The 26,847-nt window shown below is 37.1% G+C and overlaps 1 protein-coding gene across 3 annotated transcripts in view; it reads left to right on the plus strand.

The window, feature by feature from the left end:
- LOC131052191 (uncharacterized) overlaps nucleotides 1–26,489 on the plus strand; it is a 423,207-nt gene extending 396,718 nt beyond the window's left edge. For 2 of the 3 annotated variants that reach the window (XR_009371577.1, XR_009371578.1), the window contains exons 12-13: nucleotides 25,883–25,963; nucleotides 26,051–26,187. Coding sequence is in view for 1 of the 3 variants with exons in the window: in XM_059216699.1 (XP_059072682.1) it covers nucleotides 25,883–25,963; nucleotides 26,051–26,146 (177 nt within the window). In the remaining 2 variants the exon portion in view is untranslated. Of the gene's footprint in view, nucleotides 1–25,882; nucleotides 25,964–26,050 lie in introns of all 3 variants that reach the window. The other variant, XM_059216699.1, reaches the window with a different exon arrangement.
- The last annotated feature ends 358 nt before the right edge of the window (nucleotides 26,490–26,847 follow it).

Here is a 26,847-nt window from a genome sequence, read left to right on the forward strand (position 1 = left end):
ATTTTTACCATTGAACTCTAACTAACCAACTGAAGGGAAACCATGCAAACCGAAGAAAACAAAGACAACAAACACCATATTTCAATGTTCATATATTTGCTTCAGCTGCCATTACAACTATTTCTACAACAGTTCTATGCTATTTCTAATCTGCAAATTGCATCTAACTACTAAAATCTAACTAATTCTAACCTCTAAGAGTCAAAAAATCTAACTTGTTATAACTAGAATCTAACCCTTTACAAGAGAAAGGCCTCTGCCTTTTATAGATTTTACAATTTGAACCAAAGGCCAGGATTGACCGCATCCAATGGCTACAAGTGGCCTCCTAGAAGCTTGCCAACTTTAACCCATGCCTAGTTATCTTCAGTTGTCCCCCCAACCACTTTCTCAACTACCTACAATTGTTTGGCATCAATTCAGGTCAATTTGGTAGTTGAAAATAACTGACTTGTGTCCCCTCATTTTAAATACATTAGACAAGGCCCACAGGTAGTCCTTTACATTAAACAATTCAATTTTGCAAACTGACTTTCTGGAATTAATTCCAGCTATGTAATTTTGAGTTTGCACATTTTGAGTGTTCTTTGTCTTTGGTCTTGAGGGTGGACTTCAACTTGTCGTCTAGTGATGGCATGCTTCCGTACTTCATTGCTTCGACCTTGCGCTCTGCGACGCGTTCTTGCATCTTTGCTTTTGGCTTTAATCGCAATCAGGTCTCCGATTTGAGCTTCAGGTTGACGCCTTAGCTTCTCTCAACGTCGTTGATCTGCAAACAATCAATTTTGACCTGAATCAATTATTTTGAAAAATTAAGTAAATTAATTTAACAAATATTAAAAATTTTAGGCGATGTCGGGTTTCGTTTTGGCAAAAATGAAAGATGTTTGCTTTGAAACAATACAAAACCTCCTTTGCAAAATTAGGGTTTCAAGATTTATAATGTGCGATTTAAGACCTTAAGTTAAAACGCCCCCTTTACTTGTGACGAAAAATGACCACTTTGGCTTAAATGTGAGATTTTGCCTTTTTAACGCCCCCTTTCACTTTAGTTTTCATTTGCACTCACTTGGGTGACTAAGGGTGAAATTCAGCCCTCTTAGGCGATTTGTGAGAATTCGTCAAACACCTATGTCATTTACCCAAACTCGGGCCTTTTAGAGGAATTGCAAGAATCGTTTTGAAACATTTTATCACCTGCCTTAGGGGGAATTTCAGAGATGTTAGGCGAAATGTGAACCTCTTTATTTCTTTGCAAAACTAATTAAAACACCTAACTTCTCCCTTCACTCCCTTGGGTTTTAAAGAACTCGGCTAATTTAAGAGAGTTGTGCGATTTTGAATTCTTTGAAAGCTCCCTTTTGCCTTTCTCATCGCTGCATTACCTAGTTGACTAAGGACAAAATTTGGGCCTTTAGGCCGAAATGTGAGAATATTTTAAACACCTAAGCCAAATTTGGATTTTCAAAAGCAAATGTGCGATTTTACCTTAGACGTATTTGGCAAAACCCATTAAAATATTGATTTTCTTTTGAACACCCCTAACTCATGAGAAATTCGGGGTTTTTTGAGGAAATGTGTGATTTATAGCTTAAAACATCTCCTAATAATTTTTTTTTTGTTACCTCCGCCCTTGCTCAAGGGATCAAACTCGAACCTTTTGGGTAAAATGGAAAACTTTGTTTTAAGCTTTTGTTATTTGCCTCGGTCATCTCCCGACTATTCCTATCGGGCTTTATGGGGGATTTATCGGCATTTTGAAGATGTTTGTGAAAGAAGATACAAAGCGCACAGGATATTTCTCAACTTTGTAAGGCAAAATGAAAACCGTGATTTTCAAAATCCATGAAATCGATTCTTCTTTTGTTAAATCACTGGCGCGTCGGTATTTTATTGGGCATGGTAAGAAGAATGTACGAACTCTCTTCTTTGCATTATGAAGGGGGTTATATTGGCCTTTCTTGGGGTGTTGAAGACGTTTGCTATTCACCTGGATGCAACTCGGCATTTCGTTGGCTTTTGAAAGGAGATTTTTGTCAATGAAAAACACCAAAAAACCCCAGACTTTGGCCATTTCGAGAAGATTTCTGGCTTCCTTTCAGCGATTTGAAGGCATTTAAAAAAAAATGTGTCTCAGACATACATATGAAAATGCCGAACTTATAATCTCCAGTGCCTTCATAGCATATGGGAAAACTCAAGCTTTTTGGAGGAGAATGCGAGATTTTCATCTTTGACGCCCTTCCTTGCAAAGTTTGAAACAATGCCGAGTTTCATTATACACCCTCTTGCCTTAGTGATTTCGGGTTGTTTGAATAATTTGAGCGAACTTTGAGTTTTGATTCTAAGTGCTACGCCTTGGGGAATTTTGGCAAATCAAAGGCATTTGAAAACATCTTGCAGGGTCGAACTTAGGGTTACGTCATGCTTTCTTCGACATTGGAGGTGTTTGGAAAGACATTTGGATACAAAACTCACTTCCTCTGTCTCTCGGGTAGGCAAAAGGACAACTGCGAGGGTCCCATGTCCGAGACAGGGGTATGTGCAAAACGCACAACAAATAGGACAAGGTCGTTCATATTCAAAATGATTGAAGATTGGAACAAGAAGTGGCACTCCAATATTTTTAATGTGGTGACCAAATAATTAAAATTGCATCAGCAAGTGTAAGGTAAATATTGGATAGAGAGTTTTCACTATTATTTTTGGTTATAAACTTTGTGCAAGAAAACAATGGAAATGGATGGTCAAGATGCAATGCACATTTAGTTATTTGCATGGATAGTTTGGTATAGCCAAAATGTATGAAAGATGTTAGAGATGTTTTTGAAGTTGAACATGTATTTTTGATGGAAAGATAACAAGATCTAACCATAGGCATTATTTTTTTATTTGAGCATTTTGAGAATGGAGAAATAAAGTTTAATAAAATAAAATGTGTTATAAAGATCATACTATAAAAGGGTGCATTTTTGGTTGAATTCAACATCTTGAATATCTACATATGGCTTTTATTTTGTGTTGTGTGCAATCCTCAAAGAAACATGACCGTTAAACTTTGACTATTTGGTAGCACACGGTGTCTTAGACTACATTTTATTTAATGCAAAATTGCAAGGCATGAAAAGAGAAAACTTAAACAAGGTTATGAAGCAGATGTTCAAGATAATGGAGCATATGTAAGGCAAAAAACCTATTAATTTTAAAAACTAAGTGCACCTTTAATTGGAGAACGGAAGCATCAGAGGCAAGAAGTATTTTATCATCTCTAGTTAGCTTCTCTCAAGGATGGTATCTTGCATGAGAAGCACCAATTTCATTTTTAATCTTGAGTCCCTTCATGAAGCAAGGGGGCATGAGAGCTTTGTTTGGTTTGCAAATAATTGAGTATGCCTTGATCTACAAATTTGGTAAGTGGTACCTTTGGATAATTGAGTTTGTCTCGATCCATAGTTTTGTAGGTGTGTACTTGTGGATAATTGAGTTAGTCTCAATCCACAAATCAAGGACTATTACTGTGGATAATTGAGTTTGTCTGGATTCATAGTTGGTTGGTCGTTTTATTACTATGGATGACTAAGTAAGTCTTGATTTACAATTTGTTGGTATCCTTTCTTGTAGGATAATGGAGTTTGTCTCAATTTATAAGAGTGGTGTTGTGACCCTTTCCGCCCCATTCCAAAGGGGGACCCCTTTGTTTTTTCTTTCCTTAGTTGTTTTGTCATGGGTGCTGCTTAATTTGGCTTAGGTTCTGCAGAAGTGTCAAGCTTTATTGCCTTAGAATGAGAGGGGTTTCATCTTGTCAATTCAAGGAGTCAGTCTAGGAATGAAATTGCAAAAGCAAGATCGTGAAAGTGATTATTGCATGTAGTGGGTGAAATGCTTGTTAAAGTTGGCAGAATTGCAAGGATCATATGTGTTTCTCCCAAACCATGTAAGCCTCCTTATAATTTTGCTTGAATTTGAGTCACGAGTTTGCCTTTAAGTGCCGGTTAAGGTTCAAAAAATCCACACAAAGTGTTGAAGTACTTGCTAAATCTGTTTGAATTCTTGAGTAATACATGAGTAAGTTGAATATTTGCTTGAAAATGCTTAAGTGAGGAGAAAGTTTGAACAACATTCCATGTATAGGCTGAATTTCTGCCCAGCAATACATGAACAACATGGATCTCTGACTTGGAATACATGAAGCACTAAAATCCCCCATCTCAACAATGCATGAATTCCTTGCATTTCTGATCATGAATACATTAATTTTCGCTCAGCACTTTATGAATGCACAACTGAGACCCACGCTTTGCATTAAGATCAATTTATACATGCACAAGTCAAATACCTGACTAACAATGCATGCACAAATTGAATTCACGCTTTGATTTTTTGCATTTTTTGTGGATGTAATACATGGAAATCACCACTTTATGCGTGCACAAGCAAAATGCACAAAAAAATCAATGCATGAACACTAAAAAACTTGAAAAATGCAATACAAGCATTAAATCCACATCAAAAGGGGGTAAATTCTTTGTTTTAAGATTGCATGAAGTACATTTCGAGGCCAGGTTGTCTTGGAGGACTGTCCAAAACATGTGAAATTTTGTGAATTCAAGTTTAGGTTGGCTTGGAGAATACTCCAAAACATGTGAAATCAATTTAAAATACAAAAACATGGAGGTTGATCTGACATCAAGGCAATACAAGTTTAAAAAGCAAACAAAAGTGCAAACCAAGTCGGCCCTTATCAAGAGTTTTCCATTCCTAATATGAGGCAGCTATATATGCAAGGACGAAAATATCATTTCCACCACAATTCAAAGCAATTCGAACTATTTCAAGGCAGAATTAAGAGCAGATCCGAATAGCTGAGCAGATAAGCATTTCCAAAGATAGGTGCGAACTTGTGCAAGAATCAGGTTTCAAGGCAAATTTCCAGAAATCAAGAGCTGATTAAGTGCATAAATGGATGCAAATTCAGTAGATGCAATCTGATTCAAAGCTAAGGTTTTTATGAGGAAAGGGTGAATTCTGTCCAAGGAACAAATCAGAGTTGAATAAAGGTGATTTTGAGAGAAGTATCAACAGATTTGTGTGAAAACCTAAGCATTTTCCAGACCTGCTTCAGCATCACAGAGATTTCCAAATCAATTTCCAGATGGCTGGATGTGAAATCAGAACTTATTAAGGTTCAATTTTCTGAAATTTTTGTGCAAAAGGTGAAAAACAAGAGTTTTTACAAGGATGTGAAGGATTTTATCTCCTTAAGGATTGAAAATTATGAATGACTTTGTGAAAATCTAAATAAATTTGTTGCTTTGTTTCACAATGTTCTATTGAAGAATGATTTTTATGCAATTTCCTTTAAAGGCTCTTCAATGTGAATTAGGAGTGCAAGGTTTTAAAGTATTATTTTCTTATCATGATATCTTGCATTTTACTCAAAGCATTTTTGAAATTAAACTAGGATCTATTCATAGTTGTAATACAAGGTTCTTTCTTTTAGGAAATAGATGTCGGGTGCTGTTGATGTGTTTTTCATGCACATGCAATCACAGAATAAAATACCAAGGTATCTTATCCTCTCTTGAACAAAGTTTCCCGACTGCTGAAGATCTTGCCAAAGGATCAATCGGAGTAACTCCAAGGTTCTTGTATGGAGGGTCTCTACGTGTGGATAAGCTTCTTGCGGTATGATGTGATTTTGCTGCAATCACAAGGGGACTTACATTCGATGACCTGAGCGTCTAATTTGCTTTGGATATCACTGGAACGTGGGTGTTTACTGATCCTTGATTTTTAAAAAAGGGAAAAGGATAAGGGTTGGAGAAGGATCTAATTCTAACACTAAGAACGTAAGAGCAATGAATGACCTTTGATGAAATTCTAACTAATTCTTGCTTTGACATCCTAGGATCATCTCCACAAGATTAGTGTGATCTTCTGAGGAAAGCTTTATGATGTTTAGATCACCGCTACAAGCATGGAAACCATCAATTTGATGCATATCAATGAAAAAGCGATAATTGAAGTTAAGCTTAAGCTGAATGATTCCAGTTGACTATGCAAGGCAAGTCTGCAATCAACAAACCGCTAGTAGTATGGATATACGAATTTCACCGTTGATCATACAAATTTCTTCCATTCACCTAATAACATGAAATCAAATTTGAGAAGTATAGAGACCATGCAAATTGTTGAATCGACCCATAGAATTCACCATTTCTTCAACGAAGTTTACGAGTCTTTTGCAACAATCTTTGCCTTCTCTTTCTATTGTACTATAAAGTGCTATCTCTATCTCTTTTTGCTAATTCCTAACTATTAACTAATCTCTGACTATTAACTATTAACCCCTTACAAATGAGGAGCCAGGGCTTTATATAGAGAGCCCTTTACAAATTGATGGCTTTGATTGACTTAGAACCAATGGCTAGGATTACAAGATAGAAACCCTAATTAGGGTTTGTTATAACAAACTTCCCTAGCCAATGAGAAAATTACATTCAATATTTGAGAACCAATAGGAAACAGGGGTAGGTGCCTCAAAGTTTGTGTCATCTCCAATAAATTAGGTACATTGAATCTGGTCATGCTGAGGTGGACCAATCCAACCGGAGGAATGATGACTGGGATGCCACCTTGCCTAATGCTTGTGACTTGGTTGATCCTTCTCTGTCTTTGATATGATGAATGATGTACTTCCTTTGCTTGATCAGGCTTCCTTATTGTCAAGTCTTCCTTCTCTAGTAGCATATCTCGCCCTGAAGTGCTGGCAAAGCCTTTCTTTGTCATCTTGTGGTAGAATGAGGTCTTGAGGCTAACTTGAACTCCTTGAACACCCCTAGTCTTCCAACGCTTCAAAGCACCTTGAGTCCTCCCTTTTGCATGTGGAACGTCCTTGATGATGATGGACTGGAAGAGGTTGTCCTTGCCCTGGCCTAGTCTTCTTCCATCTGCAAAACCAACCAAAAGGTGATTAAGGACACATAATGAATTCATTCTAACATAGCATTTCCTACCTTAAATTGTCAACAAGAAGACATTAAAATGCAGTTTGCTCAAGATCCTCCCTAGGGACAGGCCCTATAAAAGCCCTATAAAAATTTCGCTCAGGACCCTTTGGAAGGGTCAGGAGCGAAATTTGCATTTTAGCTCAAATTTCATCATCTCCTTGCCTTGAACTTCTCTTGACCCTTGAATCGCTTTCTCTCGAAGACAACATTGATTTGACCTCCAAAAAGACCAAAAAAGAGGATTTCGCTTTGGACCTAGGCCAAGGACAGGACCTATAGGGAATTTCGCTCTGGACCCTTTAGAAGGGTCAGGAGCGCAATTTGCATTCTAGGACAAAATCTTCACAACTTGTGACCATGACTTGTTCAAATGCATTCCTAGAGATGTTTCTAATTTTACTCAACACTAGGTTTGATGCAAAATCGGGAAAAAATAGAGTTTTTAAGGATTTCACTCTGGACCCTTTGGAAGGGTCAGGAGCGAAATTCCTGATTAGGCTCAAGTTTTATCATTTCTCCACTCCAAAATGCCTCCCAAGGCAAGCATACACTAGTATTCTTTCTACCTAAGCTTAGGAATCCATACCTTGACCTTCATCATGAGCAAATTAGGTGAAATTGAGAATTTTGCTCTGGACCCTTTGGAAGGGTCAGGAGCGAAATTCTTGACTTTCTTGTTTTCCCTCACCAAGGTCTATCCTTTTCACTCTCTATACTTGGACTCTCATCTTTGGATCCTTCTCCCATGCATGCAACACTTGTTTGACCCTCAAAATGGCTAGAAAGGAGAATTTCGCTAAAAATCATGGCCAGGGACAGGACCTATTTAAGATTTCGCTTTGGACCCTTTGGGAGGGTCAGGAGCGAGATTCTTGTCCTAGCTCAAAATCTTCATTTTTGGTGGCCAAAATCCATTCAAGGGCAATCCTAGGGTCATCTCCCAACTTATCTCATCTTGATCAAGACTTGTTTTGACACAAATTTTGGAAGATAGAATAGGTTTTAGGATTTTTGCTCTGGACCCTTTGGAAGGGTCAGGAGCGAAATCCTTGTTCTTGAGCTCATTCCTTCATTATTCCACTTCAATTCACCTCAAAGGTCAAGGAAACGTTACTCCATTCCTCTCTAGGCTATAAAAACCAAAATTTTGACTTGTTTTGAAGGGGAAATAGGTGATCTTAGGAATTTTGCTCTGAACCCTTTGGAAGGGTCAAGAGCGAAATCCTAGTTTTGGCTCAATTCCTTCACCTTTGTTGATTACTAGAAACTCAAAGTCATGCTTAAGGACATCTCCAATCCTAATTCACCCTGACCCACACTTGGCTTGGCACAAAATTGAGAAAAAGGGGAGGTTTTGAGGAATTTCGCTCTGGACCCTTTGGAAGGGTCAGGAGTGAAATCCACACTCATCTTTTCAACTCCAATCTTCCTTGCAAGGAAAAAATACACCACTCCACTTGCATCCATGGCATAAGAATCAATGTCTTGACCTCATCCAAGATGAAAATAGGAGTTTTCAAAAATTTCACTCTAGACCCTTTGGAAGGGTCAGGAGTGAAATTTCTATTTTAGGCTAAAATCCTTCACATTTGGTGATCACTCCCTAAGGCGAAAACATGTCAATCCACCTTCCAACATGCCTTAGAAACTAAGAACTTGGCCAAATCAAGGAAGAAAATGAGGTCTATGGGGATTTTCGCTCTGGACCCTTTCGAAGGGTCAAGAGCGAAATCCACATTATTGGTTGGTTTTCCACTTCATCCAATTCTCCTTCAAACTTGATCAAATTCAGGCTCCTTTCTCCACATTTAAGTGAATCCACCATCAAACTAGCTCAAAACAAGGTTGTTTTCATCATTTTAGGCAAGACAGGGGGTCAAACTGAGCATTTCACTCTGGACCTAGGCCAAGGACAAGACCTATAGGGAATTTCGCTCTGGGCCCTTTGGAAGGGTCAGGAGCGAAATTCTCCTTTTGAGTTGATTTCTACCACTTCATCGCCTCAAACCTCTTCTCAAAGGCAAATATGCATCAAAGCCTCCTCAACCATGCCTCAAAAATCCAAAACTTGGCCATATCAAAGAGCAAAATAGAGGAAAAGTGAATTTCGCTCTGGACCCTTTGGAAGGTTCAGGAGCGAAATTCTCATTTTAGGCTATTTTCACCTTTTTCCTCCCTTCTTTGGCTTGGATATAACTTATTAGGCCTCTCCTGATCATCCTCCAATCCAAGTTAGCATTCACTTCAAGGTTTTGTGAAGAAAAAAGGGTCTCATATGAATTTCGCTCTGGACCCTTTGGAAGGGTCAGGAGCGAAATTCCTCATGCTCAAATCCTGACTTCATTTTCATATTTCTTCACTCCAAATAAGTGTTTTTCCCTCAATAATGTCTGGGAATGAGTTAGTTCTAGGTTTGGATCAAAGTAGAATGTCCTATAGAGGAATTCGCTCTGGACCCTTTGGAAGGGTCAGGAGCGAAATTTGACATTTTGGTCTCTTCGTCAGGATTCATATATGGAATATAACATTTAAGTATAATTGACATTTCCTTATATCTTTCTTCTTTCTTATACTTCAAGTTATATTCCATATATACTGTCAGGATGTTTGAGTGTGGTTTCGGACCTCCAAGAGTTATAATGCAAAATCTAGTTTTTGGAGAATTCTTCAATTTTCCAGACTTAGTCAAATTTCAGGATCAGGATGGCATTCCAGACTTAGCCAAATTTCAAGACATTTGAAGATCAGGATGACATTCCAGACTTCATCACTCACCAATTTGACCTAACTCAGACCTTCAAGGATGATATTCACTCACCAAGCTTCATTGACCTCCTGAAACTCAAACAAGACACAATTAGCAACAAGGACAAAACTTTGTCCTAAGGAAGACTTAGTGATCCCTCTGAAAACACTCAGCATGCAAAGGCTAATAGACAAAACCCTAAATGACCTAGAAAACAAACCCCAGAAGGCAAAAAGTAGGGGTCCCCATTTGCAATGGGGCGATGTGTGAATACATCACAACAGGTGCTAGAACCAGAGAGATGTCAAGGCAAACTCAAATCAAGAACGATTCCAAGGGAGTACTTCCGGAGTCAAAGATTATCTCACAATGGAAGAAGGTTGGAGATACCAACTTAGGACACATAAACATGGAAAGTTCAAAAGGCGAATGTATAAGCACAATTTGTCGAAGATGGCTAAGAAGATGATACGGAATGGAATTGTGCAAGCCGTTGGTTTCCCTCGTGCAATACAGTGTATTGAGTTGATAGTGGAATGTGTTAAGCATTAAGATCTTAAGGAAAGACAGGTGGTAGCTCCAAATGGTAGAGTATTAGATTATCTTACAGAGGAGGCTATTTCAGAGGTATTTTATATTCCAATATATAATTCCATAGTTTACAAGACAAAGGAGGAGGCTTTGAAGATGTATGGGGATGGACCTGATACTTGTGCAAAATTCATCAATAACACTTGGTTGTCGAAACCAAGAACTCATCATTTGAGGATGCCCAAGAGACTTTATAGATCGGATTTCAAAGAGGAGGAATAGAGAGATCTTGTCACATTATTGTACAGAGTCATGGGATGCCCTCAAGCTTCAAATTTCAAGTTGTGGATGTTCTATTATGCTGAAGAAATATTATCCAGAGTGAAGATAATCAATGACAATCTAGATGACCAACTAAGGAAGTTGGAGCGTTCCCGATATTTTTTATATGAGTTCATATTGCCTACATGTTGGCAAGGAGCTAAAGATATAAAGGATTAACATATAGAGGACTAGTTGGGAACAGTGAAGAACAAATCGAAGTATATGAATGTTACCGTCAATTACACCTTCACAATATTTGCTCATTTTAGAGGGTGAATGACGCCTTCTCACTGTACATTGTAATAATTTTACAAGGACGCACCCATATGAGCTTGTCACGAGAAGCTAAAGATTTGCTGAAAAAGTATGGTTCGTAGTTCATTCAGTTTCCCAAATTCACCTATATCAGATTGCAGCGATGTTCATTCTCTCCCTACAAGCTTCCAAGATACCCAATAGATAAAATGGTATTACTGAAGGTTACAAGGTAGTTATCTATGTATGACAAGATTCAAAAGAATAGGCACAAAGTTGGAGTAACCTTTCCAATCACTCTTGGAAATTCAATTGAAGTATGTCCTTCAATTCAAGCAGTTGAGAAATCTGAGGAGTTGCAATTCTACTCCCTTGTAGTTTACCCATCAAGATTGAATTTTGATCCTTAAATAATATTAGGAGAGTAAATGGAAGAAAATACCAGCACAAAACACATCTTGAAGATCATTTGGCAAATGCAATGGATCATTTTGAAATCAGAAGGAGAATGTATTCTAGACTGTCTGTACAAATGATTATAATTTGTCAACTATTTCCTGTGTCAGATCAAGTTGAAGATGATGGAAATTTCGTCCAACCTCAGTTTGAAGAAGAAAAGAGTAGACCTCTTCCTCCATTTAGTTGGTCAGAAGTTGAAATAGTAGACTTGAATGAGTTAATGAGACTAGTTATGGCATATACATGAAAATGGATAGATCAGCAAGTTGTAAAGTTGAAAGCATAGAATATACCCCTAACTTATGATTTGATGGGAGATGTGGAGTCATAGTCTTTTGATGATGAAATGATGGAAAGTTAACAAGAAATCAGTATTGAGGAAGAAAGAAGTAGACAAGAGGGTGAAGGTCACAAGAAAGCGAAGGACATAGCTAAAACTTCACAAGCTAAGAAGACAAAAAGAAAGGAAGTTTCTAGTGAAGAACCAAAGCAGAAAAGGAAAAAGACAAGTATAACTCGCTCATCAACCAGTACTTATTCAGTGAAGGCGGTTGTTGTTTCCATGGACAAGAAAGGGACATCTATTGCTAAGAATGAGCCATTAAGGGATTGAAAATGAATCAAGCTCAAGAGTTCGAGATGGTCAAAGTGTGAGGGAATCTTTGGAATCTATTCTACAAAAGAACCAAGATGAAAATCCTTCCCAAGACATGGAAGTTCTTCCTCATGATCAATTAGTGGAGCCAGGAACAATACCAATTGAAGAAGTCCTAAAAGATGCAAACATGAGTTTTCCAAATGAAGATTTCAATGAAGGAATGATCAGGACTTCGAGGATGCCAAGAACATGAGGAATAGATAAAGGTGTAGAGCAGTCAACAACTATTGAATGGTTGAGGAATCGAATGAAAAAGAAAGCTATAGTAGTGCAAAATGATCCAGGTAATAACTTGAGTATTTTCTAGGAAGGATTGGTAAGACTATAGAAAAGAAGAAAACCAAGAAATACTTCAAGATTACAAAGGAAAGTTCTGGATCTTGCACAATGTAGATTGCAATTCCAAAAGTTGACAAAGCAAAGGAAGATATTACTCCAGAAAAATATGAAGTTGTGATAGTTGATTTGGGACCGACAACAAAAGAACAAGAGATCGAAGAATTGGATGAATCCATGAAATCAATCAAGGAGAAAATGAGAAAAGAAGAAGAAAAGAAGAATCAGCTCAAAGAAGAAGTCAAGGAATTGAAAGATTATATATGACACTTGATGAATCCAATTCAGCAAGATGAAGGAACATTTGTCTCTCCTACAACACTTTCAAATGAATCGGTTGAAGATTTGGAAGGAAGGAAGTTGACAATACAAGCAACAAAGAAATGAATTGGAAGTTTCTTTGATAAAGCAAATGAATTCATTGAGGAATTGATACAGATATATGAGAGAGTTGGAATCATTAAGGACAAGATTCAAGTCATACTTGCATTGTGTGAAGAATTTCATGTTGTTCAAGAAAAGACCATTCCATGTTTGCATGTGTTAATGGATATTCCCAAACAAACTTTGGTGGATGGAAATGTGATAGAAACAAATCAAGCATCCGACTTTCACCAATGATGTTGAGAAACGAAGACTTTGAGAAGGTAAAGGAGGATTGCATTCAATTATGGGGAATATTCAAGGGTATTCAAGATAGAATCCTCATTTCTATGGAGGTAACGTTTTGACAAGAATTGAATGATGATACAGATATGAATGTGGGTGAATTGAAAGATAAAATGAAAAGTATCTTCTTCAAAGCCATAGGTTCCATTTCAAAGGATCACTTGGAAAATATCGCTTTATTCATGACTTTCATGAATAGTTTTCAAGAACAAGGATCAGAATGGGAAATGATTTTTGCCACGCATACAACTGCCTTGGCTATCATTGAGTACAAGGTGGAGGCTATGCCAAGTCCACCAATGGAAGACCTTAACATCATCATGCCCAGGTTTGTTGAATTTTCTATTAAGGAAAGAGACAATGGGTGCACATTCCTAGAAGATGATTTGTTATAATCCTAGGTGGCATTGAATTTTCCTACTTGCTCTTGCTCCTTGCAAATTGTGCCATGGAGAATATTTTATTTTTCATTGGTCAATATTTAATAAATGTTGATGGATAGGGTGGTAGTTGTAACTAACTCCACTTAGGGTTTCTATGAATTATCTTGGCCATTGATTTAGAATAAATCTAGGCCCTTGGTTTGTAATTGAAAGCCCTATATAAGGCTTGCTCATTTCATTTGCAAGAGAGACTTTTTGTGAAATTGTTGCCGAAATACTACCAAAATAAATGCAAACTCACTGAAGCTTGGTTAGAACTCGTGTTGTTTTGGGATGTTAGTATGGTTTCCTACTTCTCATTAGTTTATATCTGTTTACATCAAGTTGAATAGTTGAATGGAAGACATTGTTGTTGATTCATGGTGAAACCTATATGTTCATACCATTTGTAGTTTGTTGATTGCAAATTGCAGTACATGGTTAGTTTGAACTCATTTCTGAAAGCTTAACTTCAATTTCTTTATGCTCATTGATTCACATGTTTATGGTGTTGATGTGTATAAGTGATTTGAAAATCATTCACATGCTCCTTGAAGATTGCATCATCTTTGAGTAGTTGTTTCCTCACAGCAAAGAAAAGCTTGGTTTGGCTTCACTAAATCAGAAATAGTTTCTTGCATAGTTAGAAATAGATTAGATTCCTAAACTCTTATCCTTTTGCATCTTGTTTTAAAAATCTTTCTTAAGATTAGTTGGAGAGTCCCATTGTAAAAGCATACATTATTCAAAGGAAAATAATTGATAAAATCCTGAACAAGTGCGTAAGTCCCTATGTGAGAACAGCAAATCACATTATTCACTGAGTCGATCCATTGCATTGTCTAGATATAGCATTTGTAAACCTTGGGGTTGCTTTATTTGATCATATTGTTTATCATTTGAGGTTTTCTTGTTCAAGAGAGGATAGAATACTTGGTATTTTATTCTATGTTGGTGAGTGTCACAAAACACGCATCAACAAGTGGTATGCTTGTGGATAATGAAGTATGTCTTGATTCATACGTACTTTGTAGGTTTGACACTCAGGAGATCCACTGATGTGTTCAGTTTGGTATTTTTTGGGTGAGCAAGGAGAATTTGTAGAGATGTTTCATCAAAGTCTTCAGAAGGGTTGCCATGTTTAGTTCTCGCAATGTTTCACCACTTGCTCGAATTGATTTAATAAAAGAGGGGATATTAAATTTGATATATCATAGTTCATTAATAGTTAGAATGTTAGTTTTATGTTAGTAAAAAAAATAATAGTTAATTTTCTTAGAGTCATTCCTGTAAGGGAGTTCGGATAGTTGGTACAGAAAATGAAAGGCTTTATAAAGCCAATGTATTGCAAATATAAGATCATCCCGAGTAAATCAATCATATTTTGTGTTTTTATTATGTGCAACAGTGTTGTTATAATTTAATTTACAAGTTTTCAATAGAGATGGCTTGGGGTTTGCCTAAGGTCCATCTTGGAGGGGCTCGCCTTAGGAAAATCTATGATAGATCCAGGCAAACCTAGGGTGACCCAAAGGCAGACCAAAAGAAATAAATAAATTCATTTTCTTAAAACATTTTTATAATAAAAAAAGTGCCAAATACCTATGTTATCACATGCACCCTTACTGACTTGTCCACTCAGCTATCCGATGAAAGATGTAAACACTCCTAGGCTTGTAGGTTGCCCTTATATTGGAGTGGATCTCCAAAGAAGGCTGGTTTCTTTGGAGCTATCACCTATACTGACCTACTATACTTTTCTGCTGAGAAAAGGGAGAAGAAATAGCTTGAAATGAAACCTACAGCTATCATGGTGATGCATCAAATTTATATTCAGACCTGCACTACTGCCGCTTTGACACAATTTATCACGAAAAACAAGTTTTCTTTTGCACGAATCAGATTTTGACATGTCTATATGTAATGTCCCCATTCTTGAACCAGACGTACTAAAACAATTAAGTACTTTTGTGATCAAGAGGTGGCAGTCCTTGAACACCAATAGCTAATAAAAGTTAGTAGGAATAGTTAGAAGTAGCTATGCTTATATGCTAATAGAAGAATAAGATATGGGGAAACCGTTAAGTCTTATAAATAAGATGGTTTCCTAGTTACGTTAGGAGGAATAAGGGATTGGCTCCAAGTGATGATCGGCCACGGAATAATAATCGATGTCTGAAAATTTATCATTGTGTTTGGGTTGTCAACAACCAATACAGATCGAAGACAATATCCATTATCAGCGACCCTAATGGAGTGACCATAATGCAATCAGTATGAAGGAATAACGATTATGTTTAAGGGAGAAGTCGACTAACTATCAACTAGTTAAAAGGAGAATATTATCATCGATATCTGAAGATAACTTGATTATTGGATAAGAGAATGCAAAGCTAATAAAGAAAAAGGTGCAATCATGAGAAGATACGATCCTCGTAACAAAGAGATGTAATACTAACCATTTTGGATTAGTCAAAGAACTAATCGTTAGGAAGATCAGATTAACACATACATATTGGTAATGATGTAGTGGTACGTTAAGAATAAGAGATTAATTAAATGACACAATGATATTATAAGATATTATCGGTTAAGTCTAAGTATGCAGCATTTGTAATGTCCCTACTAGTTAGGGATCACTGTCCTGCAAAATAGATTGTTAGAAATACAACAAATATACATATATAACTAATTTAACTTGCAATTTAACCTTAAAATACTTAATTAACACTAATCACAATTCTTATCTAATACTTAATCAACATAATCATAATTTTAATCTAATAAAAAAGGATACGAATGCCATACAAAGTATGTCCTTAGGCAGCCGTGAAGCTCGCCTTCTTGGAACCCATCTTGGTTCCAAGCCCTCCAGGAAGTCGAAGGTGAATTTGACTCCTGTCTTGAATGTAATTTCTTACATCCAAGCCCTCTAGGAAATCGAAGGTTATTTCGGTTCCTGTCTTAGGTGTAACCTCTTACGCCCAAGCCCTCCAAGGAAGACCATGTGTCATTCCTTGCCTTGGGTGATGCATCCCATCACCCAAGTCCTCGGAGTGGACCGGCCAGATCCATCTCCTCTTGGTTGAACTTAATCAACCAAGCCCTACATATGCATATCAATAATCAGTATATATATTGCCCTAGGGATTTTCATAATCCCTCCCTTAGACTAAGGGAATTTCCTCCCTATAGCCTCCAACATGTGTTTACATTTGCATTTATAATACACTTTGATGATTTAGTACTATTTTATTTCCTAATCCACATTTTATGTTAACATGTATTCCTAATGTATTCTTTAACATATATACATATCAAATGTACCCTATCATCGTTAACATATGCATTACACCTTCCTTGATAACATCTATATTCCTTAATCATTCCCTATGTGTAGATTAGTATATTAATTAATTGTATTCATTAATGCACACATTTTTAGCCTTAATATACTCTTACCAACGCTCAATGAAATATACATTAATTAATATTAATATATCAATTATCATACTTAGTAAATGGTAATTTTAATGCATATTACTACTTCCTTAACACATTCCTTATCTATGTTCAATAAACACTATAAGTTTAATCGACATTAATATATTAGTTGTTTATAATATATTATACCTTACCTCTTACCTGCTAGTCACGAAAGTCTGCTCCCGAATGCTCTCCCGTGCCCTCTCCTCTCTTGCCTCTGCCTACACAGCTATCCTTTCTAATCGATGGTGATCTCACTAGATGTTTTTGATTCCTTACCTTTATATCTCTCAATATGAGGGAGAGGTCACACCTCTTCATCATGTATGCCCTTTGGCAAGAGACATACCCTTTCACCATTAGCACCCTTTGAAAGAGTGCAACTCTTCATTATTTCTACCCTTTGAAAGGGACACAACCTTTCGTAATCAGATCTGCACTTATTATTTAAATAAGTTCTGCACTTCTCATTTCCAATTTATCCTCCCTCTCAAATGAGGTTCTCTTATCTTTTTTATATCTCATTGTTGAGGGAGTCACAACTTTTCCTTTCATGTCTTTTGACTTTTCATTAACTTAATTAATTTTTAATTAGTCATATTTAATTATATTATTTTATATTTTAATTTAATTTTTAATGTTTTAAATTTATTATTATCATTTATTATTAAATTCTATTTCGAAGTGGGGACATTACAGCATTTCATATAGAGAGGATAATGAAGTGGCACAATGACCAATGATGTATGAAAGGAATGAAGAGATCCGATGACATTATAACTATCATCAATTAAGATCAATTACACATTGGGTGTTGCTATGAAGAGATACGATCTCTTGTGAAAAGATACAAATCTAAGAAAAGACATGTTTCTCAAAGATGCAACAATTCAGCGAGGATAGATACATAAGGAGATTGTAATCGATCATTCAAGGCATCATTGGAACCTTTCTATCTCTTATTTATCCATTCTTGGATCTGCTCGGTTGAACATCAACCTACTTGGCTAATTCGATTGTGAGCACATAATTCTAAATCTGAGAAGGCACCATTGATTGCAAGGGAGGAAAGCACATATCAGACACAACATCGACAATATTGTTGCAAGTTAATATATAATATCAGAAGCAGCAACTATGAAATGTCCCCCTTAGTTTTTTTCAATTTTAAACACCAAACAACACCCGTTAAGGTTAGAAAAGATAATCACAATACTACTGAAAGATAACCCTTCCACTTTCTGATCACCAAGAGCCCAATGTGGGAAGGTGAGAGCATATGGTGAATAGAGGATCGTTAGCTCCAATAATCAATTGAAAATGCGATGTTGGGCAGCAAGCCAACCCCTTCGGCTTGTCCAGCGGGCAAGAGCAACTTCAAGTAGAATCACTCAACCACTTTTCAACGGGAGGACAATCATTGCAATTCTAAAAAATAGATCACTTTACCACTTTCCAGCGGGAGGACAGTTATTACAAACATGGAAATAAATCACTCAACCACTTATTCGGCAGGAGGACTATGAAAACTTCTAAAAGTAACAAATAGGCGGCTAGGCCATCCTCTTCCACATTTTCAATGGGAATACAAAATGTAAAATGCAACTAAATAAAGGTTGATCAGTAGTACTGAATTCAGCGTTACAATGAGAGCATTAGCTTGCAAATTACAATAGGGAAATGATATCCGGACACACCAAAATGTTAGGAATCAACCCTCTAACAAATAAGAACTATCCAGCATATGAAAAGTACTTAAACAAGTAAATAACCCAGGTCTGATATGAAAAACAACAATCTGAAAATACAGGCCAACAAGACTAGAATTCACCTAAATGCTCATAACTTTGTCCACGCAACTCCGAATGACATGAAATCAAATGCAAAGGGGCCCATGAGACAAGGCGTCCACTCCCAAACCAATAGACCGCTACAACTCAAATCAAAGCATCACTATACGCTTTCCAATACACTCTCCTGCATGGTATGGCTTGGGAAGTAGGGCGATTTTTTGTAGAAAATCCAAATCAACTCCAAAACCCCCGCAACTTAGCAAAATGAATCGCTTAACACAGAGGAAGACATTGGAAAAATACCCAGAAGCAGCGACTGGACTCCCAGAGACTTATGAACGAATTTCACTTTCAGCTCTATGCAACCAGCAAACTCCAAAACTGAAAAAACACACTCCAAAATTCAGAAAACCACAAATATCTTCATCTTCGTTGAGCTCAATCTGCTCCTCTGGATGAGAAATAGTCACAAGGTTCAGTTAGGCGCTATCTCTCAACCACAAAACTAAAGGCACTAGGAGGTATGCATCCCTCGAAGCAAGAGTCTGGAATAATTTCGACAACACTTCATTATATTAGCAATGGATAGTCTCAAATGAAGGCCAAGGCACTTATTTATAACCTTCTCCCCAAATCAAACCTCCTTTTCCCTCCAATGTGGGACTAAACAACAACATTCAAATTTTCTTTAATTTGCATTTCGTTTCATCCCCTCGCCAAATCGTCCATTTTGCCTAGACAAGTCACTTTATTAAAATGCAAATAATACATAAAGTGAGCACCCAACATATAATTGAGGAAATGACTTTTAATTTTAATATAACTTAAGCAACCCCTTAAATAAATCATCCAATTTTGCCTAAGTTATAATTCAATTTAAAACACCATTTTTCATTAAATATTAAACTTGCCAAAATAAGCTTCAAGAATAAGGGAGATCAAATTGAGAGAATTGCCCTACCAGAAATAGCCACAACACTGAGCTACAGAAACCCTGCCAAAAATAGCATTGCTATAAATAGCAGTTACTAAAAATAGCATACTACTAACAATAGTAAGTGTGTCCAACTGCATTTTAACCATATTCTGAGTAGCCGTCGCAACTTACTAAAAATAGTAAGTCCATAAAAGTCTTCAGATTCTTTTGCATGTCACACCATTGCAAAGCTACGAACTGCATAGCAACAAGACATTTTGACATCTCAGCATTCCAGGTATTCTTCTTGAAACGATAGTTGTGAGTTTGTTTCAATTTTAGAATGAATATGATTATTTAAACACTAAGGTTAGCTAGGTGGAGTATATTCTTAAAATTCATTCAAACTCAAACCCAAACAGGAACCCTAAGTCAACCAAGCGCAATAAAAATTGAAACTAAATTTTTAAGAAGCCTTAGCCTAGGAAATGTTTTAGGAATTGCAAACAATCATGATAGAAATTTCAAAACGCTACTCAAACAGGTAAGAATATGCCGAAAATATCCCCGCATTTTGATAATCAAGCCTAAAGTGCAAAATACACAAAGCCAACAAAGTTTTAAACTCAAAACCGCGCCAAAACCAAGATTCCCAACTGTTCAACAAACCTGGAAAACTAGAACAACAGATTGCAACAATTTGTCAAACTCACCATTACGCTGTTATGTTGTTTCTTTACTGATGATTTTATTGCTAACGTTGTTGTTGGGCACCGCTAACCTCATTTACGCTCTTAAGACCGCCTCGTAATTTGCGTCCTAGTGTGCAGGGTAGATGCCTCCCAAGGTGATCGAGTCCTCTAAGGCACGTGAAGCGCCAAGAACCTCCCAAACGTCTAAGACTAAGAACCCCCACAATTTGGAGAAAATGAAGTATGAATATCGAGGGTTGTTGCGAGACTCTAAGGTCCAGAGCCAATGGGAGAATGTGGGTGATACAGATTTTGGGCATATTGACATCCATCAATTTAGAGATAGAGTGTATGACACAAATGCCCACTGGAGAGCAAAGAGGATGGTAGAGAGTGGAATTGCATAGGCCGTTGGATTCCCACAGGCCATCCAAAATTATGAGCTTGTTGTAGAAAGCTCCAAACACTACAAGCCCGATGACAGGGTGGTGTTTGTTAGTGAGACAGTGATGGCAGATTTCTTTCCTGAGGCCATTGGAGAAGCTTTCGATATTCTAGTGCATGAGGCAATCGTAGTAACAATGGAGGAAGCTCAGGCCGTATATGATCAGAACCCCAATAAGTGCAAAAGTAAAATTAATGACAATTGGTTTAAAGAAAAAAGATCCCACAACACCAGGATCCTTAAGAAGGTGTACAGGAGTAAATTCAATGAGGAATACGAGGACATGGTCACCCTGCTCAGCTACGTCACGGGATTGCCCCACTCCAATCTGTTTGAGGGGTGGATGTTTTATTATGCAGAGGAGGTCTTTGTAGGGAAATTCAAGTTTGATTGGGCTCAAATCATTAGTGATGACATGCATACACAACTAACTCAGCTTGCAGAGAAGAGGTACTTCACCATTTCCTCTTACATGGTGTATATGTTTGCACAACATCCCAAATTGCCGAGATTAATCCTCTTAGGTGACATCGGAAATGGGCCTAACCAGATAAAAGTATATGACTACTACCCTCAGCTTCACTTTTATAACATAAGTTAGAGGGAGAAAAACAACATTGCGTATGCAGTGGGTCAGTATGAGCGCATGAACGATGCCTTCACCATGTGCATGGTTAGAACAATGCAAGAAGAATTGCAGCAAAGGTTGTCTAAGTAGGCAATTGCACTAATATGGATGTATGGGACGTGGTTTATTCAATTTCCCCAATTCTCTTATTTGAGAATCTCAGGCTTTGAGGGCACTCCCTACCGATTCCCCAGGTACTGCACTAATAAGATGATACTCCTAGAGGTTGCAAGACATGCACATGCAGTTGGGCAAGTCCTTAGAGACAAGAAAATGGCAGCAGTCTTCTTCTCGATGGCAATAGAGAACAATGACGTATACTTCAAAACTCCTGCACAGGCTAAGCAGTCAAGTCAGTTGAAGAGTTGGTGTCATATTGCTTACAAGAGCATTCCTGCAGAAAAACTTTGACCCTACATTATTGGGACGTAAAGCTTATGGCCACCACTATTAGCATAAAATGAACATAGGGAATTACTAGGCTAGTTGCGCAGATGATTTTGAGGTTCATAGGAGGGAGTACTCTAGGCTTAATTTGTTTCAAATCGGGACCTTTGAGTATGCCCGAGTTCTAGATCAGCTAGTTGACTATGGGGATTTCTTATAACATCAAGCCAATGAAACCGTAAAAGATCGCCCCCTTGCTCAAATCAACTAGTCTCAGGACCCAACCATCGACTTGGGAATCATAATGGAAGGTCCCGAGAGACATATTGATGCCTAGCTATATCAGCGTATTCAAGAGCTGACCCTTGATGGCATACAGTTCACCTATAACCTGATGGGAGACCTTGAGTCTCACTCATCAAGAGAAGACGAAGCATCAAGTGTTGCACCAAAGGACGAAGGAGAAAAGAAGCCTGAAAAGAAAAGGAAAATGGTAGAGGCTAGTAAGGGGTGAAGGGTGACAAAAAGGTCCAGAAAGAGCAAAAGCCAGTTACCTGAAACTCATGCTCAAAAGAAGTTAATAGTAAGGAGACCCTCTTTTGCCACTTCACCAAAAGATATCAATACAACAAAGGACATGACTGAGGTAGAACGCCAACCTACCCCTCCCACGCTACAAACAAATTCAGTTGTCCCTGAAACAGCAGACCAAGAAGAGCCTATCATGCAAGAACAGGAGGTGCAAATCATCAATTTGGATTAGTTCGAGAATTAGATTGAAGAAGGGGAAATGCGGCCTGATATAGGATAAACAAGAGGGATGCCAAATAGGAAGAGCAAGAAAAGGTGATAGAGAGAATGAGAAAGCGGCTGAAAAGAATGAGGATGAGGATAAGGATAAAAAGGGTGACAAGGACGAAGACCTCCCTAGAAATGAAGGACAGCAGGAGCTTGAGATCCCTTAACAGTTGTTGAGTGAAGTTGGAGAAAACTCATTTGTAGGAAAAAAACAGGATGCAAAGGGAAATTAGCCCTTATCCCTAACTGATCAGCCAAGGATAGAAAATGAATCAACTTTAGCTTCAGCAGAGCAGAGAAGGGAGTTAGTTGTCACTTCAAGACAATTTGTCCCTCCTACATGGTTAGAGGCTCGTGCCCAAAAGAAAACCATCGTAAGGCCACTTATAAGCCTTAGAGACCTATTCTCCCAAATAGGGGAACCTTTGGTTAAAGGGAAAAAGAAGCCAAGGACCTCTTCCAAGGTGACCAAAGATGTTCAAAAGAACCGGATAATATACATTGCTTCTCCACTCGAAGGCAAGTCCACCGAGGAGGTCGCACTGGCTGATTATAATGTTATGTCAATCCCAATGGGAAAGGCGACTAAAAGGCAGGAGGTGGAAGAATTCAAAGACTGTGGACACAATAATGAACCAGTTGGAAAGGATGATTGCAGAGAGAGAAATGTGTAAGGCTCGAGCAGACCAGGCTGAAAATTATATAGACCATTTGCTGAAACCACTGCAACACACAAATGAGACCTATGTGCCTCCTGTAGCATTGGCACAAAACCAACTACTGAATTTGAGAGTGTGCGGGACACAGCCAAGGCAATCAAAGAATGGATTGAAGATATAACACGGATGCAGAATCAGGAACTGGAGGAGGCGGCCGACATGAGGTTGGATGCGAAGCGGGCCTACCAAAGGGTGCAATCCATCAAAGGTGAAGTTGAGGAATTTCATAAAGCAGTTGATGCGTCTCTCCCCATCATCAGTGCATTATTTTGGACCCATTCCCAGATTCCCACAATGTAGCAGATCCTCGAGCCTCATGATTTCAACACCTTTGGAAACTGGTGTTGGATTTTAGGAATGAAGAGCAACATTATAGACTTCATCAACGAAGGATGGGAGGAATATGAAACAAACCTGCTCAGTGTTGGGACCTTTTGTAGAGAGGTCCTACAAATTTTGATTAGTGATTGGAAGCCTGAGATGGAGTGTGACAAGATGAAAATACGTTGGAAAGACCCACTGAAAAATGATAGAACTCCATATACCAAAAATGATATAGAGTTCGCTAGCAAGCTACATGCCGCAATACGGGATTTTGAGACCAACAAAATGGATTGGCTTGACCAGATAATAAGGATAGGCAATCACTTTGTAGACATTGCCTTCCAGATGAATAATCCACCTCTTCCTCCTCTTCAAGAGATATGTGCCATCTTTGTAAGATTCCAAGAGTATGTTCGGGCAGAGCGAGCTGCAGGTTGAGATATTTGGAAAAAGTACTTAAAAGGTAAAGATAAGTTTTTATTATTAAAAAGGAAAATATCTACTTTGGGATGACAAAAGTGCAATCCCTAAAGTTATTTCTCCCCAACTACCAAAGTACTCTTTTTTTATTTTTGAACTCCGTGTTGTGCACTTTTTGGGACAGCTTTATGGCTAGTGGTTGTTAAGTTAGATGGGAGGTAAGCTCAATATTTACTAGGCATGGGTAGGCATATTGTATGGATGAATCTGGGCCACTTGTTTATTTAAATCTTGGCCATCCATTCAAATTTTGAAAGTCTATATAAAGGGGACTAGTTCTCTCCTATTTTGTAAAAAGTAAAAGAATTGTTGTTGGAACTCTGCCAAAATATATACAAGATTGATGGAATACCAAGCTATGTGTATTTTCTTGTGAGTGCATGGTTCCCTTTCTTGCAAAGTTAAATTTATGTTATGCATTTTGTTTACAAAAAATCTATTTGGGTGGGTATTTGATGGGAGTTTTATGTTCATACCATTAAGGATTAGTTGATTGTTAATCCCCCTGCATGGTTAGTCTGAACATTTTAAAAGTTAAATCCAACCACTAAATGTTTAGCTGAGTATTTGTTTTAAATTCAGCATTTGCACATAGTAGTTTGAAAATCTAATTATTCTTTGAAGATGGCACCGGTTCTGCCTAGTTGTGTTTAACTGGCAAAGCAGAGCATGGTTATTTAAAATTTCTGTCTATTTGCCCAAATATGTTGTTTTAGTTAGAGTAGCTTAGTCTCGCTTCCCTACTCTTTTTCCATTTATTTATAAATCCAGAGTTGAAATACTCGAAATAGCATCATGCTTAATGTAAATTTGATGAGAATGAAACTTGTAAAGTCTTAGGGATGACTTGTAGAACCCTTGAAGCCAATCCTACTTACAAACGTAAGTCCCTTTGTGTTTACTAGCAAAACACATGAATTACTAAGTTATCCTAAGCTGTCAAGACCTGACAATAGGAAACTTGAGGTTGTCCCCATTGATCATTTTGAACAACATTGGGAATTTCCTTATTCAAGAGAGGATAGGTCATAGGATACTTAGCATTCTATTTTGTGTTGACTTGAAAAAGTAGCAATGCGATTTCCCACATCAACACTGTTCTTTTTCATAAATTTATAAAAACCCTAACTGAAATGAATTCATGTATTGTTCTTATATTATTATGTGTATTTTTCTTGCTCACAACGCTGAGGAGCAACTTCATCACCCATCTAATAAGAATTTCATGCCAAAAATTTATATCATATGCACATTAACAATGAATTATGGAAACAATAATTTATTAATTTGTTTGATTCTCATGTGAAATCCATTATCGTGTATTAAAGATTTTATAATTTATAATTTATATGTCCATAACATGAATACTTAATTATTGTTAGTAATGCTATCATATGAATATTTTTGAAATTCCTCTATATCTAAATAAATCATATTTTTCATATAACCATCGCTTGCCATCCTCAAACATGACCTAAAAAATCCTGTCTTCAAAAATGCGTTCCCTGTCCCCTACCATCCCTGTCTTAAAAACTTGGTAGAACATAGGAAAATAGCAAAAAGTTAAAACAGTCTATGGAAGCCCAAACTTTTTGTCTGAATTGAATTGATTCTGGTTGAAGTTACGTTGCTACATACCCTAAGGAGTAAAAGAAAAGATAAAAACTTATTGCCCAGAAAAAGGAAATTAAAATATCAATCAGTTGTACAAAGTCCACTGTATGTTACTGAATGATTATCAATAATTCATCTCTAGGTAGTTTTTGGTTCAAGTAACTTCAAATCTATGTTTTTCCTATTGCAGATCCTTGTTGCATCTAATGCAAATATAGGTGGGCCAGCTACAGCTGCAGCCATGGCCAACTGTCGAAACTGGAAAGAATTGGTATTTGATTTTTGAATTTTGTAGGTTAAACGAAGTATGGATAGTTAGAAAATTAGATTTGTAAATGATCTCATTTCCTTTGTTCAGGTGCAACCGGCAATATTAGTGGGAACGTTAGGCTACACTATAGGTACAGCTGTTGGATGCTTAATTGGTTTGCGATTTCTACGCCCAATGCAATGATTCGCAAGTTCCAAGATATCATTGTAGCGAGAATTTGTGTATTGATCATGACGTTGGATCCAAACTGGTTGCAAAGTCTTAAGAATTATTAGAATTCTTCTAGGAAAGCGAATCAGGAATTTTAGAGGGTTGAGCACAATATTTTTTTAAAAATATATTTTTTTAAATATAAAATTCAATGATAAATGTCTGCACTTCTGTATTTGGTTTCTTGTAACAAAGCATGCTTCTTTTCACATGTACTACTGGTTCTCTGATAATTCTGTCAATGATTGAGATGAAAATCATCATATAAATCAGTATAGATATATTAAATGCATATATTACAAGATGCATTGCATCATGTTCCTATCTATAATTGTTGCATGTAGGGTAGAGTTGATGATTGTAGTTAGATTAATGAGTTACATTGGAATACAATGAATCTTTGTAAAGTAGGTTGTGATATTTATGAGCTTATATACATAGAGTCAAACCAACTCATATCTAATGTTTAGGTTTCTTTAAGAAATGTCATTCAAGGAGATAAACTTATTTTAAAGTCAGCAATGTAATTTATTATTTGTATATAATATGCTTATGTCACTCTATTAATTAGTAGAAATGGAATTTAATTCAAAGGAATTAAATACAATCAAAACATTGCTAGGTAGACAATAAATAAAATATTTGGTATTTTTTTATTACAAAGTGTCTAAATA

The sequence above is a fragment of the Cryptomeria japonica genome, chromosome 2, assembly GCF_030272615.1.
Source record: "Cryptomeria japonica chromosome 2, Sugi_1.0, whole genome shotgun sequence".
Classification (NCBI taxonomy): Eukaryota; Viridiplantae; Streptophyta; class Pinopsida; order Cupressales; family Cupressaceae; genus Cryptomeria; species Cryptomeria japonica.